This window comes from Gopherus flavomarginatus, chromosome 7 (assembly GCF_025201925.1).
Source record: "Gopherus flavomarginatus isolate rGopFla2 chromosome 7, rGopFla2.mat.asm, whole genome shotgun sequence".
Classification (NCBI taxonomy): Eukaryota; Metazoa; Chordata; order Testudines; family Testudinidae; genus Gopherus; species Gopherus flavomarginatus.
This window is the reverse complement of record NC_066623.1, coordinates 38819481-38835161: the sequence shown is the minus strand read 5'-3', so window position 1 is coordinate 38835161 and position 15681 is coordinate 38819481. Positions and strand designations below refer to the sequence as shown.

Below are 15681 nucleotides of genomic sequence, written 5' to 3'. Positions count from 1 at the left end.
CCAATGAGTCATGGCATGTGATGGCTCCACTGATGTAGCTCTTCTTTTCTCTTTGGAGGGTCCTCAGTTCAAGTTCAGTGTCATCTTCCACATCTCCTTCTTCATCCAGGCATCAGATTTGAAAATCTTCATGACCTCCGTGGGATCACCATCAGTACCGGGATTGGTACTGTTTTCTTAGTAAAGATAAGGGTCTTGGCCTAGTTCTTACTGGCCACTAATGGCGTATCTTGTTCTTCAGTGGCATTCATGCAACCCTTGGGATACCCCCTTGATCTTCAAGGTCTCAGTCCTTGATTCATTCCAGGGGACGATTACCAAACCCTACTGCTGTCTCTTACGTGTATTATGTGAACAAGCAGAGAGGAGCCATTTCAATCAGCTCTGCAAGGAAGCAATACAAATTAGGCACTTTTGCATCAAGGAAGATGTTCCTACCTCCACACGCTTATAAAGTGCTCACAATCAGTTGGCCGATCACCTAATCAGTAGTTTTTCCCAAAGGCATGAGTGGTTCATGAAGAGCAATATGCTCAGGTCCATTTTCAAAGAATGGGGCATTGCAAAAATTGAGCTGTTCACAAAAGACAACAGGTAATATTGTTAATTTTATTCTCAAACAAGTCTCAGTCTGTGCTCATTAACTGTGTAAATTGAGGATTGGCCCTGATGTATACCATTGTCCTCATCCCACTCATCCCTCAGGTGATTCTCAAACTGAAGTTGGACAACAGGAAATGCAGTTAATTTTGCTTTCAAGATTGTCTTAGTCTGGACTCAGTAACTGACCTTCATAATCTGTCTGTTCAAACTCCTAGATCTCTTCCCCTCATTCCCAACCTGCTGACACAACACCACCATGATCAGATATCTGCACTTCACTGTGTGGATGCAGCATGGTTAGATGAGAAAGAAGAACAGTAAGTCCTGCTTAATAGTAGAAAATCTTCTATTGGGTCTACCTATTTGACTAAGTGGAAGCGTTTTTTGGTTTGATCATTGGCCCAGGGCATTTGGCCATTGCCAACATGTATTCCAGAGATTCTGGATTACTTGTTACATCTTAAGTCTTCAGGTCAGTCTCTCAGCTCACTGAAGGTCCACTTAGCAGCAATCCCAATGTTTCATCCTCCAATCTCTGAGGGAAGTCAGCATTTTCCAACTCCATAATGGTTAGGTTTCTGAAAGGTGCTGTCCACCTCCTTCTGCCTGTTAAAGAATTAATTCCCCTGTGGGATCTCAGTACTATCCTGGCTGCTCTCATGCGTCTTCTATTTGAGCCCCTAGCCAAAAGACAGCTTTCTTGTTGCCGAAACTCCCACGAGGAGAATTAATGATCTGCAGGTCTCTGTTTACTTAGTTTCTCAGTGGCAAGGGCCACACCATAAGATTTTGCTTGAAGTGATGTCTCAATTTCACCTTAACCAAATAATATACTTGCAGTATTTTTCCCTAAGCCTCATTCAAATGCAGATGAACAGTGTCTTCATTCCTTGGATGTGCCCTTCTGTCTGGAAGGAGAGACTAGACTGTTTCGAGCATCATCTTGGCTTTTTGTCTCCTGTGCAGATTGGATGAAGGGTCAGGCAGTTTCTGCACAGTTTCCAGAAGGATTACAACCTGTATTATGACTGCATGTGGGGTAGCTCAGACCATGTCTCCACAGAGACTAGTATCTCATTCAGGGATCCAGGTGACTTCAGTCTTGTTTCTCGGTGATGTTTTTATATTGGACAGTTGCAGGGCCACGCTCTGGTTTTCCATATATACTTTGACCAAACACAGAATCATAGGACTGGAAGGGACCTCAAGAGGGCATCTAGTCCAGCCCCCTGCACTCATGGCAGGACTAAGTATTATCTAGACCATCTCTGACACGTGTTTGTCTAATCTGCTCTTAAAAATCTTTAATGATGGAACTTCCACAACCTCCCTAGACAATTTATTCCAGTACTTCACCACCCTGACAGTTATGAAGTTTTTCCTAATGTCCAACCTAAACTGCCCTTGCTGCAATTTAAGCCCATTGCCTTTTGTCCTATCCTCAGAGGTTAAGGAGAACAATTTTTCTCCCTCCTCCTTATAATAGTCTTTTATGTACTTGAAAACTGTTATGTCCCCTCTGAGTCTTCTCGTCTCCAAACTAAACAAACCCAATTTTTTCAGTCTTCCCTCATAAGTCATATTTTCCAGACCTTTAATTATTTTTGTTGTTCTTCTTTGGACTTTTGCCAATTTGTCCACATCTTTCCTGAAATGTGGCGACCAGAACTGAACATAATACTCCAGTTGAGGCCTAATCAACGTAGAGTAGAGCGGAAGAATTACTACTTGTGTCTTGCTTACAACGTTCCTGCTAATGCATCCTAGAATAATGTTTGCTTTCTTTGCTACAGTGTTACACTATTGACTCATATTTAGCTTTTGATCCACTATCACCTCCAGATCCCTTTCTGCATTATTCCTTTCTAGGCAGTTATTTGCCATCTTTTGTGTGTGTAACTGATTGTTCCTTCCTACGTTGAGTACTTTGCATTTGTCCTTATTGAATTTCATCCTATTTATTTCAGACTATTTCTCCAGTTTGTCCAGATCATTTTGAATTTTAATCCTAGCCTCTAAAGCACTTGCAGCCCTTCTCAGCTTGGTATCGTCCACAGACTATATAAGTGTACTTTCTGTGCCATTATCTAAATCATTGATGAAGATATTGAACAGAACTGGACCCAGCATTGATCCCTGTGGGACCCCACTTGATATACCCTTCTAGCTTGACTGTGAACCCCACTGATAACTACTCTCTACGCTATTACAGCTGTGTCTAGATTGATGTAGATTTTGGAAGGGCTATTCTGCAGTTGTTATTTAAGTGGACTCCGAGCCCCATCTCCATTGTTTTACTGATTGAGAGTCACCTGAATGGAATACATGTCTGCAACCACTCGAAGAGGGGGGAAAAATAGTTACTGCCTGTACTGTAACTGTTGTTTGAGGTGTCAGTGCAGACATGTATTCCCACCCTCCGACCCCTCTGTGTCAGTCTCTCCATCTGAGAGTCTGGTGCAAAGGAACTGAGGGAGGTCATGGTGGGACCACCTTTAAATACGATGGATGGGGCTATGAGGCAAGTGCTGCCCTGATAGGTACTGTTAAGAAAGCTATCTGGTGCACACACACTTGAGTGGAATACACGTCTTTACGCACATCTTGAAGAACAATGGCTACAGGACAGGTAGATAATTGGTTTTTGTTTTATGTACCAGACTGAGTAAAAAGAAAGGTCTGTCTTCAGCAGAGAGTGCTGTACAGATTGTGTTGCAAGATTGTGAGTGGTAAGCTCCAGCCGGGACTGAGTACTGCACTGGGGAAAGTGGTATTGGGGGTCGGAGGACTGTCTCTAGCAGGGGCATGTAAGGGTTATGTGCATTGTGGGGGAAGGGGAGAAGGAATAATTTTGGACACTGTTATGTGCCTAATTGTGTTTTCCCTTTTTGTAGATAACTTGATTGATCAAACGAAGGTGGAAAAAAGTGAGGCCAAAGCAGTGGAGCTGGAGAAAAAGGTGTTTGGCTGGGGGTGGGAGGAGATGGGGTGTGGTATAGGCCCCTGAGCACTGTGATTAGAGATTGGGTTGCAGGTGCCATCAGACAGGGCCTTCCATTAGTTCCATGCAGCAGAGCTATAGTTAATAACCACTGAGCTCTGCATTTGAGCTTTATCTCTGGGGAAGAGCTACATGTTTACTTTTTAATTTAAAACAGGATGTAGTTGTTACATTGAGGGGAGATAGTGTTCAGGTCTGTGCTGCTGGGCATGTTGGCCCACACACTTCTCGCCCTTTCAATCAGTCTGACAGTCATCTGCAGGTCCTGCCTGATAGGCATTAATTGAAGCTGTGATTGGATGTAATTAAAAGGGTCACCTCTTGTCACAGCCATGAAAACAGCTGCCTTCAGACAGTGCCAAGAATTTGTAATGCATTTTCTCTATGTGAAGAGTTTATTTTTGTGCATTTCAGTGTAAATATGGACTCCTTCACTTGGAGACTCTGTCCGAGGGCCTGTGACTATCAGATTGGAGGCTAGGAAATTCTTCCCTGTTCTGCTTGGCCTTTTGGATTGTGAGGAATGTCTTTGTGTTGAGGGTGGTTCTGCACTTTGAGAAGACTGGAGGGAAAGCAAGAGGAAGTAATTGTCTCATGCACATAATCTCCTAACCGAGGGTTGACCAACCTGAGCCAGAGAAGGAGCCAGAATTTACCAATGGACATTGCCAAAGAGCCACAGTAATACATCAGCAGCCCCCCATCAGGTCCTGCCCCCCGCTCCCAGTGCCTCCCTTCCACCAGCAGCCCTGCTGATCAGTGCCTCCCTCTCCCTCCCCGCACCTCCCGATCAGCTGTTTCATGGCATGCGGGAGGCTCTATGGGAGGAGGGGGAAAGAGTGAGGGCATGGCAGGTTCAGGGGAGGGGGCAGGAAGGGGTGGAGTGGGGGCAGGGCCTATGGCAGAGCCAGGGGTTGAGCAGTGAGCACTCCCTGGCACATTGGAAAGTTGGTGCCTGTAGCTCCAGCCCCAGAGTCAGTGCCTATACAAGGAGCCGCATATTAACTTCTGAAGAACTGCATGTGGCTCCAGAGCCACAGGTTGGCCACCCCTGTCCTAACCCATAATGCACGTTGTCCCGCAGCTGGACTCAGAACTCACTGCACGGCATGAGCTTCAGGTTGAAATGAAGAAGATGGAAAGTGACTTTGAACAGAAACTCCTGGATTTAGATGCAGAGAAGCAATTCCTGGACAAGGAGAAACAACAAATTACCCTAGAGAAGCTGAGTCTGGAAGATGAAATCTCCAAGAAGAACAACCAGGTAATGTTCAAGCTGAGATCTGGGCTGGGGGTATGGGCTACAGTACCTAGGAGAGCACTGCCATCTTGCTAAACAGCCTGCAGCACCCTGGAGAATTCTATCTGTCAACTGGGCAGAGGAAACATTCAGGCTGGCATATGAGAGGCAGGAAATGGGGGAATTTTCACAGATCCACAGGATGTGAACTACTTCCCACCTTTTGAACAGTCCCTAGGACAAACCCCTTCTGTGTAGCATACCCTCAAGGGGTTTCACTCTTCCTTCAGAGTAGGCCACATGGCCTCAACACCCCCAAGATTCAACCTCTGGGCTCTAGAACCCCTGTTTCACATAGTGAGCTCTGCTCAGCAAGTCCAGTTGAGAGAGACTCCTGGTCAGAGACTTGTACACTCTGCAGGGTCCCATTCACCTCAACAAGTATTTGCAGGGACACTTGGTATTTGCAGGGGTGCAGCACTGGAAGTTCTTAAGATAGCATATAGAAATAAAGGTTAAGACATAGTCCATCTGGCCAAGCCAGAGCAATCAGCTAGCCAAGCTGCTATGGACTCCATTCCTGTCAATCTCTTTCTCTCTGTCCATGCCAGGTGAGAGCAGTTAAGCTGCTTCAAAAATCCAGCTCTCCTCCCCTTCCTGTCAGCTCTCAGTCCTTTGTTCAGGCAGAGCCACGCTGTGTTCACATTCCCCTCCTGACAAAACTTGCAGCTGTTAAGTGTTCAGATTTGGCACTTCCATTGTCTCTCTGAATTGGTTCGGTTTTAACCAGTGCTTTAATGACCCATTCATTTCACCCAGACTGTTAGGTGGCATACACACTTCATGTGTCCTGCTCTGCTCCAAGAGCAGACTTAATTTACCCTTTTGTCCCACGGTGTAGCAGTGCAAAGTACAGAGGGAAAGTGAAGCACATATAGTCTTCCTAAAATATTGCAGAAAATTCTACCCTTTAAAAAAAACAAACAAACACAAACAAACAAAAAAGGGCAGCAAGAGTGTAAAAATGTAGGCAGAAGTCTAGCAGCAGCGTCGGGCTATCCAGTTTGTTGCACTGAATGCAGGATGTATGATTACCTGCCTTTTGGGCAGGTGGCATATGTGTGCACTTGGTGCAAGCAGCTCATGGTCCTCAGAGACCAGGTACGAGCTCTTGAGACCAGAGTGGGTGAACTGGAGAAGCTAAGGGAGACAGAGGTGTACATAGATGAGACTTTCCAGGACACAGTAGAGCGGTTGTACCCCCAGTCTAACAGCCTCTGTGCTGTTGAGGAGGATGAAAGTCTTGGGGAAGGAGAACAGTAAACTGGACCAGAGGGAAACAATCTCATAGTTGGGACCCTCCTTTCAGATGATGTCGTGGTAGCGTCTCACATTAAGGATACCCCTCCAGGGGAGGTAACCCCAACTATTAGGAAGAGACAGATGATAGCAATGGGTGATTTGATCATTACAAATATAGATAGTTGGGTTTGTGATGACTGGGAGAACCACATGATAAATTGTCTGCCTGTTGGGAAAGTGGAGGAGAGGGATAGCTCAGTGGTTTGAGCATTGGCCCTGCTACACAGAGTTGTGAGTTCAATCCTTGAGGGGGCCATTTAGGGATCTGGGATAAAAATCTGTCTGCGGATTGGTCCTGCTTTGAGCAGGGGGTTGGACTAGATGACCTCCTGAGGTCCCTTCTAATCCTGATATTCTATGATTCTATGAAGGTTGCAGATCTCTCGAAACATCTAGACAGATTATATGCCAGTGCTGAAGAGGAGCCGGGGGTCAGGTGACAGTGACATAGGGAAAAGTAGGAGAGAGGTCCTGGTGACCCAATTTAGGCTGCTAAGTAAGAGATTAAAGTCCAGGACCTCCGTTGCATTCTCTGAAATGCTTCCAGTTTCATGCACAAGACCAGTTAGTAAGGCAGAACTGCAGGGTCTCAATGGTGGTTAAAGCGAGAGTGTAGGGAGGAGGGATTTAGGTTTATTAGGAACTGGGGAACATTTTGGGAAAGAAGGAGCCTGTACAGGAAGAAAGAGTTCCGTTCAATTACATCACATGAAGGCGGACAACTAAATAGTAACAAATTTTGTAAGTGCTTGTATACAAAGGCTAACATTTAAATACTAAGATGAGTGAACTGGTATTAAATGAGGATATTGATATAATAGGCATTACAGAAACTTGGTGGAATTATGATAATCAATGGGACACAGTAATACCAAGGTACAAAATAGAGGAATGACAGAGTAGTCTTGCTCGTAAGGGAGTAGTACTATAAGTAGGGGGAAAAAGCCGAATCAAGTATAGTAAAAAATTTTAAATGAAACAAATAGTACCATAGAATCTCTTTGGATAGAAATTCCATACTTGAATAATAAGAGTACAGCACTGGGAATATACTACCAACCATCTGACCATGATGGTGATTGTGGAATACTCTGGGAGATTAGAGAGGCTCCAAAAATAGAAAACTCAGTAATAATGGGAGATTTCTGCTATCCCTATATTAACTGTGTATATGTCACCTCAAGATGGGATACAGAGATAAAATTTCTAGACATGATTAGTGACTGCTTCTTGGAGTAGTTCTGGAACCCAAAAAGGGAGAGGCAATTCTTGATTTAGTCCTAAGTGGAACACGGGATCTGGTCCAAGAGATGAATATAGCTGAACCACTCGGTAATAACAGCCATAATGTAATTAAATTTAACATCCTTTGGGTGGGATACCAAAGAAGCCCACTGCACTGGCATTTAACTTCAAAAGGGGGGGAACTACGCAAAAATGAGGAAGCTAGCGAAACAGAAATTAAAACAGTCACAAGAGTGAAATGACTGCAAGCTGCATGGAAACTTTCTAAAAACAGTGTGATAGAAGCTCAAATTAAATATATACCCCAAATTAAGAGAACAAAAAAAAATGCCACTATGACTAAATGACGGAGAAAAAGAGGCTATTAGAGGCAAAAAGGCATCTTTGAAAAATTGAAAGTCAAATCCTATTGAGGAAAATAGAAAGGACCGTAAACTCTGGCAAGTGAAGTGTAAAAGTATAATTAGGCAAGCAAAAAAAGAATTTGAAGAACAACTAGCAAGACTTAAAAAGTAACAGCAAAGAAGCCTGCCAAACAATCATTTGGACCCCTGGATGATAAAAGTGCAAAAGGAACACTCAAGGAAGATAAGTCCATTGCGGAGAAGCTAAATGAATTCTTTGCATCTTTCGTCACTGCAGAGGATGTGAGGGAATTCCCACACATGAGGCTTTCTTTTTATGTGACAAATCTGAGGAACTGTCCCAAGTGGTGGTGTCAATAAAAGAGGTTTTGGAATGCATTGATAAATTAAACAGTAGTAAGTCACCAGGACTAGATCGTATTCACCCAGTTCAATCCCAAGAGTTCTGAAAGAACTCAAATATGAAATTGCAGAACTACTAAGTGTAGTATATAACCTGTCACTTAAAAAAGCCTCTGTATCAGATGACTTGGAGGATAGCTAATGTGACGTCAACTTTTTAAAAAGCTCTGGAGGCAATCCTGGCAATTACAGGTCAGTAAACCTAACTTCAGTACCAGGCAAGTTGATTGAAACTGTAGTAAAGAACAGAATTATTAGACACATAAATGAACATGATTTTTTGGGGGAGAATCAACATGACTTCTGTAAAGGGTAATCATGCCTCACCAATCTATTAGAATTCTGTGAGGAGGTCAACAAATATATAAACCAGGGTCATCCACTGGATATAGTGTACTTGGACTTTCAGAAAGCCTTTGACAAGATCCCTCACCAAAGGCTCTTAAGCAAAGTAAGCAGTCATGAGAGAAGAGGGAATGTCATCTCATGGATCAGTAACTGGTTAAAAGTCAGGAGACAAAGGGTAGGAATAAACAGTCAGTTTTCAGAATGGAGAGGGGTAAGTAGCAGTGTCCCCCAGGTATCTGTAGTGGGACCAGTACTGTTCAACATATTCACTTATCAGAGGGGTAGCCATATTTGCTGCTTTTAAGATCCAGACTGAGTCCTGTGGCACCTTGTAGACTAACAGACATATTGTAGCATGAGCTTTTGTGGGTGAATACCCACTTCGTCGGATGCATGTATTGGAAATTTCCAGGAGCAGGTATATATATATATGCAAGCAAGAAGCAGGCTAGAGATAACAAGTTTAGTTCAATCAGGGAGGATGGGCCTTACATAGGTTAGAGGTTTGTTACTTAAGTGGATGGGTGAGATTCTGTGGCCTGCATTGTGCAGGAGGTCAGACTAGATCAGGGATTGGCAGCCTTTCAGAAGTAATGTGCCGAGTCTTCATTTATTCACTCTAATTTAAGGTTTCGAGTGCCGGTAATACATTTTAATGGTTTTTAGAAGGTCTTTCTCTACAAGTCTATATATAATATAACAAACTAGTGTTGTATTGTAAAATAAACAAGGTTTTCAAAATGTTTAAGAAGCTTCATTTAAAATTAAATTTAAATGTTGATCTTACGCCACTGCCCTGCTCAGCCTACTGCTGGTCTGGGGTTCTATTCACCTAGGCCGGCAGTGGGCTGAGTGGGGCCTGCGACCGGGACCCCAGCTAGGAAGGGTCTGGTAGCCAGAACCCCAGACTGGCAGCGGGCTGTGCGGGGCCGGCAGCAGAGACCCCAGACCGGCTGTGGGCTGAGCGGTTCAGCCCACTGCCGCTCAGGGGTTCCATCCTCTGGCTCCTGCCAGCCGGGATCCCAGCTGCCGGACCCGCTCAGCTCGCTGCCGGTCTGGGGTCCCGGCCCTGCCCACATACAGTGGGTACCTACCTTCTCTCTGGTTCTGGCCCATTCTCTTCCTCTCTGTGCACTGAGCTGAGGGTAGGAGTGCACTGAGCACAGGGCTGGGAGTGAAGGGTCTGGCCAGGAGCTAGAATGAAGGAGGGGGCTCAGGGTTGGGGCAGGAGGTTTGGGTGTGGGGCACTTACCTGGGCAGCTCCCATTTGGTATGAGAGGTGCAGGTGGGAATGTGACTCCCGTTTGGTGCTCAGGGTGGGGGTGGGGATGTGCGGGGTGCATGGGATGGGGGGGCTGGGGATGTGGAGGGTGCAAGAGTCAGGGCAGAGGGCTGGGGGCATGTGAGGGGGTGCAGGTGTCAAGGTAGGGGGGCTGGGTATGTGTGGGGGTGCCAGAGTCAGGGCTGAGGTCATAGGGGGGTGAAGGAGTCAACAGAGGGCTGGGTGGTTCAGGGCAGGGGCCTGGGGGGTGTGTGGGGGTGCAGGGCCCAGGGCAGAGGACTGGGTGACTGCCCCCCCCACCACTCCTTGTCCCGACTATCCCCTCCTGGGACCCCACCCCCTAGCTAAGCCTCCCTGCCCCTTGTTCCCTGACTGCCCTGACCCTTATCCACACCCCTGCACCCAGACAGAACCCCCTGGACTCCCATGCCTATCTAACCGCTCCCCGCCCCCTGACAGGACCCCCAGAAGTCTGGACCCATACAACCCCCCCCCCCCGCTCCCTGCCTGCCCCAATCCCTCTCCACACCCCTGCCTCCTGACAGTCCCCCCAGAACTTCTGACTCATCCAGCCCCCCCAGCTCCTTGTCCTCTGACCACCCCCTCTACCCTAACTGCTCCCCCAGGACCCTCCTCGCTCCCTGTCCCCTGACTGCCCTGAACCCTATCCCCCTCCCCCCCCCACCAAACCCTGGGACTCCCATGCCCCATCCAACCGCCCCCTCCAGAGACTCTCGCCCCTAACCACCCCCCCATCCAACCCATCCTGCTCCCTGTCCCTTGACTGCCCCCCACCCCTTACCCAACCACCACCCCCGGCCCCCTTACTACGAGGCTGCCGGCTCATCTGGAGCCCTGTCACTGCCATGCGCACAGCCCAGCCCCGCCCCGCCCCGCCCCTCCCCTCAGAGCAATGTGCGCACAACAGCAGGGCGCTGGATGAGCGGGGAGTGTCTTTAGCTCTCCATGGAGCCAAACACTGCCCCGCGGGAGCGCGTAGCCCCAGCCCCCAGAGTGCTGTGCGCGTGGCGGCAGGGCTCTGGAGGAAGGTGGGGGAGGGGCCAGTGGCTTGCTGTGCTCGGCCGGCGCTCCGGCTCAAGACCGCGGACCTGGCGATTTGCCACGTCGGCAGGATTTTTAATGGCATGCGGAGTCCCAGCAGGCAGCTGCGTGCCATTAAAAATTGGCTTGCGTGCCATAGGTTGCCGATCCCTGGACTAGATGATCATAATGGTCCCTTCTGACCTTCAAGTCTATGAGTCTATAGGTGTGGGACTTGAAACAGTTGCTAAACACATACTCAACTGAAGTGCTTCTTTTGAATCAACAAAGTAGGTCTTAGGTGTTTCACTTTGAAAACTGTCTTGCTACCTGCCATCTCCTTCACTAAGAGAGTGGGGAAGCTTCATTAGCTGGTTTTCTGGAGTCTTTTCTTGTGTTTACATCAGCCCATTGAGCAGTTTCCTATTTCTTCTCCAAGGTGACTTCCTCTTTCCATGTAGCTCCAGAAGGCCCTCAACAGTTCAATCCTTTTTTTCAAGTCTACAAAAAGATAAAGAATCTCCTAAGGTTAATGTCTAAGATAATTATGGTGTCTAGAGGCAGCAGCCACCTTCTGTTAAGGATCATTCCGTGAGCATCAGCTCCACCCTGTGATCCTGCCTGGTATTAGTGTATTATTCTTTACCTCTCATGTGTCTGCCGTGGAGCTGGAGGCTGCTGAAGATTCCGTTGTCTATTTTGAAGGCTTTTTTATATTTCTCTGTCACCAGAGTACCTGAGCATCCCACATAGGCTAATGGATTTAGCCTGGGAAGGAGGAAAGTATTATCGTCTGTAACGGAATCCCCAGGGTACAGCCTGGAACTGTGGGATTACTGTTCCCCCTTAACTCTCCAGCCTGGGCTGTCTTTCACAAAGCTATGCCAGTGACAATCAGCAAACTCCTACAGGTGCTGTGATCACTCAGCCATCAGCATGTGGAGCCCCACACCCAGCTAAATTGCATGAATTCTCCCTGAGCCACTCATGAATCATACTGATAGAGGTACCAGCCAATCACCCCAGTTCCCAGCCTTGCACCCCAGAAATATGCCATTTTACAACTGCTCAAGACTCCCTTGGTCAGTGCAAGCTCATTAATCACGTCAACAAAGAAAAGTGGACATGCACCAGCCTTTTGTAATCGTAGGTGAGATTCCCCAAGCACTTCAACCAAAACCACACTGTTTTAGGTAAAATATGAAAACAGATTTGTTAACGACAGAAAGATAGATTTTAAGTGACCATAAGTAGCAGGCATAGCAATCAGAGTTGATTACATGAGAAGTAAGAATGAACTTGCAGTCTAAATTCTATAGACTGAGCAAGATTTGAATCATTGCAGTCTCTCACCCTACTAGATGTTGCAGGCAGCTCTCAGTTCTCAGTGCACAGGTTGGATTCCTTTCCCAGCCTGGGATCAATTTCCCCAGTTCAACGTCTTTTTCTTCCAGATGTTGAGATGTGGGAGGAGAGAGACCAAGTGATTGTCACTTTTATACTTTCTTTCAGCTGCTAGACAGATCCTTGCTGTGACTGTGGGGTCAGGCAGCCCTCATTGTGTATGTGCCCTCTAAGGAGCTCCTGTGAGAGTGGATTCTTCTTGATGGGCCATTAATGCCTGTCTGGCCCATGATGATTGCCCCTTTGTCATTGTTGAAAGGCCAGCTGTGGTTGTCTCCCAACCTCTCAACATATTTCAGTGACACATATAACAATACTTCATAATTTCACATACAATGGTAGTACATAAAATTCAACAGGATATTAAGGTTCAACAGATCAAGACTTTTAAAATGATACCTCATAAGGCATGCTTTGTACAGAATGTATCATAATCATATAACAGTGGTGAATGTAGGGGTTCCAGAGTGCTACTTTGAGGTACAGTGGGTCACATCCTCATATTACAGATAGGAATAGGGAACTGAGGACCAAAATGATTAAGTGGTTATTTTGTCACAGGGTGTCACAATTAGTGTACAGTCCAGACCAGTGGGAGGTTATCACCTGTAACCTTGGTGCCTTACAATGCTTTGCTGTTGTAGCTGCCAACCTGGGCTCTCACAACCAGCCTACCAGTTTGCAAGTCACACCCTGATTGTCTGTGTGCTAGACAGCCCTGGGTCAGCAGCTCTGGCCCCAGCAATCTGTCTGCAGCCCCACTCTGGCTTCTACCAGCCTCGATTGCAACCAGCAGGGTGACCCCAACACACTTCCAGTCCTGAATTTCCCCAAAACCGTGTGCCCTGCAATGTCCCGCCATCTCCTGGACAGTTCAGAGAAATAATATGATTTGTTTATTCCTCTTAAAGAGACAAAAACACATCACAGCTTATGAACTTAACTGGGACCACTGCACCCTTCCCTTTAAGCACTGCAGTGAGTTGTTTTATAGGAAAATAAAACAACTTTATTAACAATAGGACATAGGTTAAGTGATGCTAAATAAAATGAATAAAGTTAGAAAGGGTTAAAGGCAAATAAAAGTGAAAACACACATCTAAAAATCTAAAATTTAATCTAGCAAGATACAGGCTTGGTTCAAGATGGTTTCTCTCATTCTTCTTCCTAGCCATGGCTGATTTTCCTTCAGTCAGGACCTTTTACAAAAGTACAAAGTGCCAGCTTCCCTTGTCTTAGGTGAAAGATCTGGATATGTGGATAAATGTAAAGTAATACACATTGGAAAAAATAACCCCAACGGTACATACAATATGATGGGGGCTAATTTAGCTACAGCAAGTCAGGAAAAAGATCTTGGAGTCATCATGGATAGTTCTCTGAAGATGTCCACACAGTGTGCAGAGGCGGTCAAAAAAGCAAACAGGATGTTAGGAATCATTAAAAAGGGGATAGAGAATAAGACTGAGAATATGTTATTGCCCTTATATAAATCCATGGTATGCCCACATCTCGAATACTGTGTACAGATGTGGTCTCCTCACCTCAAAAAAGATATACTGGCACTAGAAAAGGTTCAGAAAAGGGCAGCTAAAATGATTAGGGGTTTGGAGAGGGTCCCATATGAGGAAAGATCATGAGGCTAGGACTTTTCAGCTTGGAAAAAAGGAGACTAAGAGGATATGATAGAGGTACATAAAATCATGAGTGATGTGGAGAAAGTGAATAAGGAAAAGTTATTTACTTATTCCCATAATACAAGAACTAGGGGTCACCAAGTGAAATTAATAGGTAGCAGATTTAAAACAAATAAAAGGAAGTTCTTCTTCACACAGTTCACAGTCAACTTGTGGAACTCCTTACCTGAGGAGGTTGTGAAGGCTGGGACTATAACAGCGTTTAAGAGAGACCTGGATAAATTCATGGTGGTGAAGTCCATAAATGCCAGTTAGCCAGGATGGGTAAGGAATGGTGTCCCTAGCCTCTGTTTGTCAGAGAATGAAGATGGATGGCAAGAGAGAGATCACTTGATCATTGCCTGTTAGGTTCACTCCTTCTGGGGCACCTTGCATTGATCACTGCCGGTAGACAGATACTGGGCTAGATAGACCTTTGGTCTGACCCAGTACGGCCATTCTTATATTCTTATGTAAGCATGTTTATCACCTATATTTCAGCTCCAGAGACTTGACTTAACCCCCCTCTCCCATGTTTTGGTTGAAGGACCCATCTTTCTCAGCTTGTAAGAGCTCTGCCCTCTTGTGTATGTCTAGTGGTGAATGCCAAAGATAGCTTCTGTCCTTGCTTAAAAGTCCAGTTAACTTGTTTCAAGAGCCAATGTGGCCTGGAGGATGCCTGGGGCAGGCCTCACTGGAAATGCCAAGGTCAGGGCAGGCTGCAAAAGGGAGAACAGATCCTCCCCAAACTGATGGTTACCACTGAAGTTAAATTCACCAACCAGTCAAAAACTGGACTTCTGATTCCCACACTGGTTATCAAGAAACTACAAAAGAAATCACACAGCCCCATTTATTGCATTCTAGTTCTCTGACTCCCAATCAAAACCTAGGTCCAGTACAATGAGAAGTTATTTAAAAAACTCTGCTCACATATTCAAAATGTTCTTCTGACCCCAAAGGGGCAGCCATGTTACCAGGGCAGTATTTATTTGGATCTTAGCCAAAATACCACACTGCTAGCCAATCCTGTACTGTCTACAACTAAAGGTTTATTATAAAGGAAAAAGAACAAGAAGAGAGTTGTTAAATGATAAAGCACTCAGATACATACAGAGACTTCAAAGTCCATATATCAGGTTCTTAGAAGTATGGAGGGTTGCCAGTTGTGGATGGACATATTCCTGGAGGTTTTAAAACGTGACATAATCTTTAATTAAAGATTAATCTTTAAATTTCTGGAGACTCCAGGACAATCCTGGAGGATTGACAATCCTAGGAGTATTGGTGAGTTTGCTGGCTTGAAAGTACTTCTGGAATACATCCACAGCTTGGATGGGTCATTCGGTCCTTGTTCAGAGCTTTGTTTGTAGAAAAGTTACTCCAGAGGTGAGAAGCAGGAATGAAGACAAAATGGAGATGATGCGGCTGCCTTTCATTTTCTTTTTCCACATGACTGGTACTTCCTTTGTCCCAAATACGAGCTTCACAGCACATGGGCATGGAAAGCCTTAGAGTTTTGTCCATAGGCATGCCCCAGCATGCCTTGCTGAATCATAAGGTGTAGTCCCTGGCTTTTCAATGAGTTCGTTGTACAGCGATGACCTTTGTTGGAGTATCGAACAGGCTAGGCAGTGCTGATGCTAGTCTGTCTGGGGGTGTCACCCAGAAACAGCACAAGTTTTGAAATATAGATGTTCCCTACATATCTA

General features: G+C 45.8%; 1 protein-coding gene across 1 annotated transcript in view; it reads left to right on the top strand.

Annotated features, from left to right (window-relative positions):
* The window catches only part of DIAPH1 (diaphanous related formin 1), a 177678-nt gene that overhangs the window by 83239 nt on the left and 78758 nt on the right, over positions 1-15681 (top strand). Inside the window, exons 14-15 of the mRNA XM_050963451.1 lie at positions 3498-3562; positions 4689-4868. Coding sequence (XP_050819408.1) covers positions 3498-3562; positions 4689-4868 — 245 coding nt within the window. The remainder of the gene's footprint in view (positions 1-3497; positions 3563-4688; positions 4869-15681) is intronic.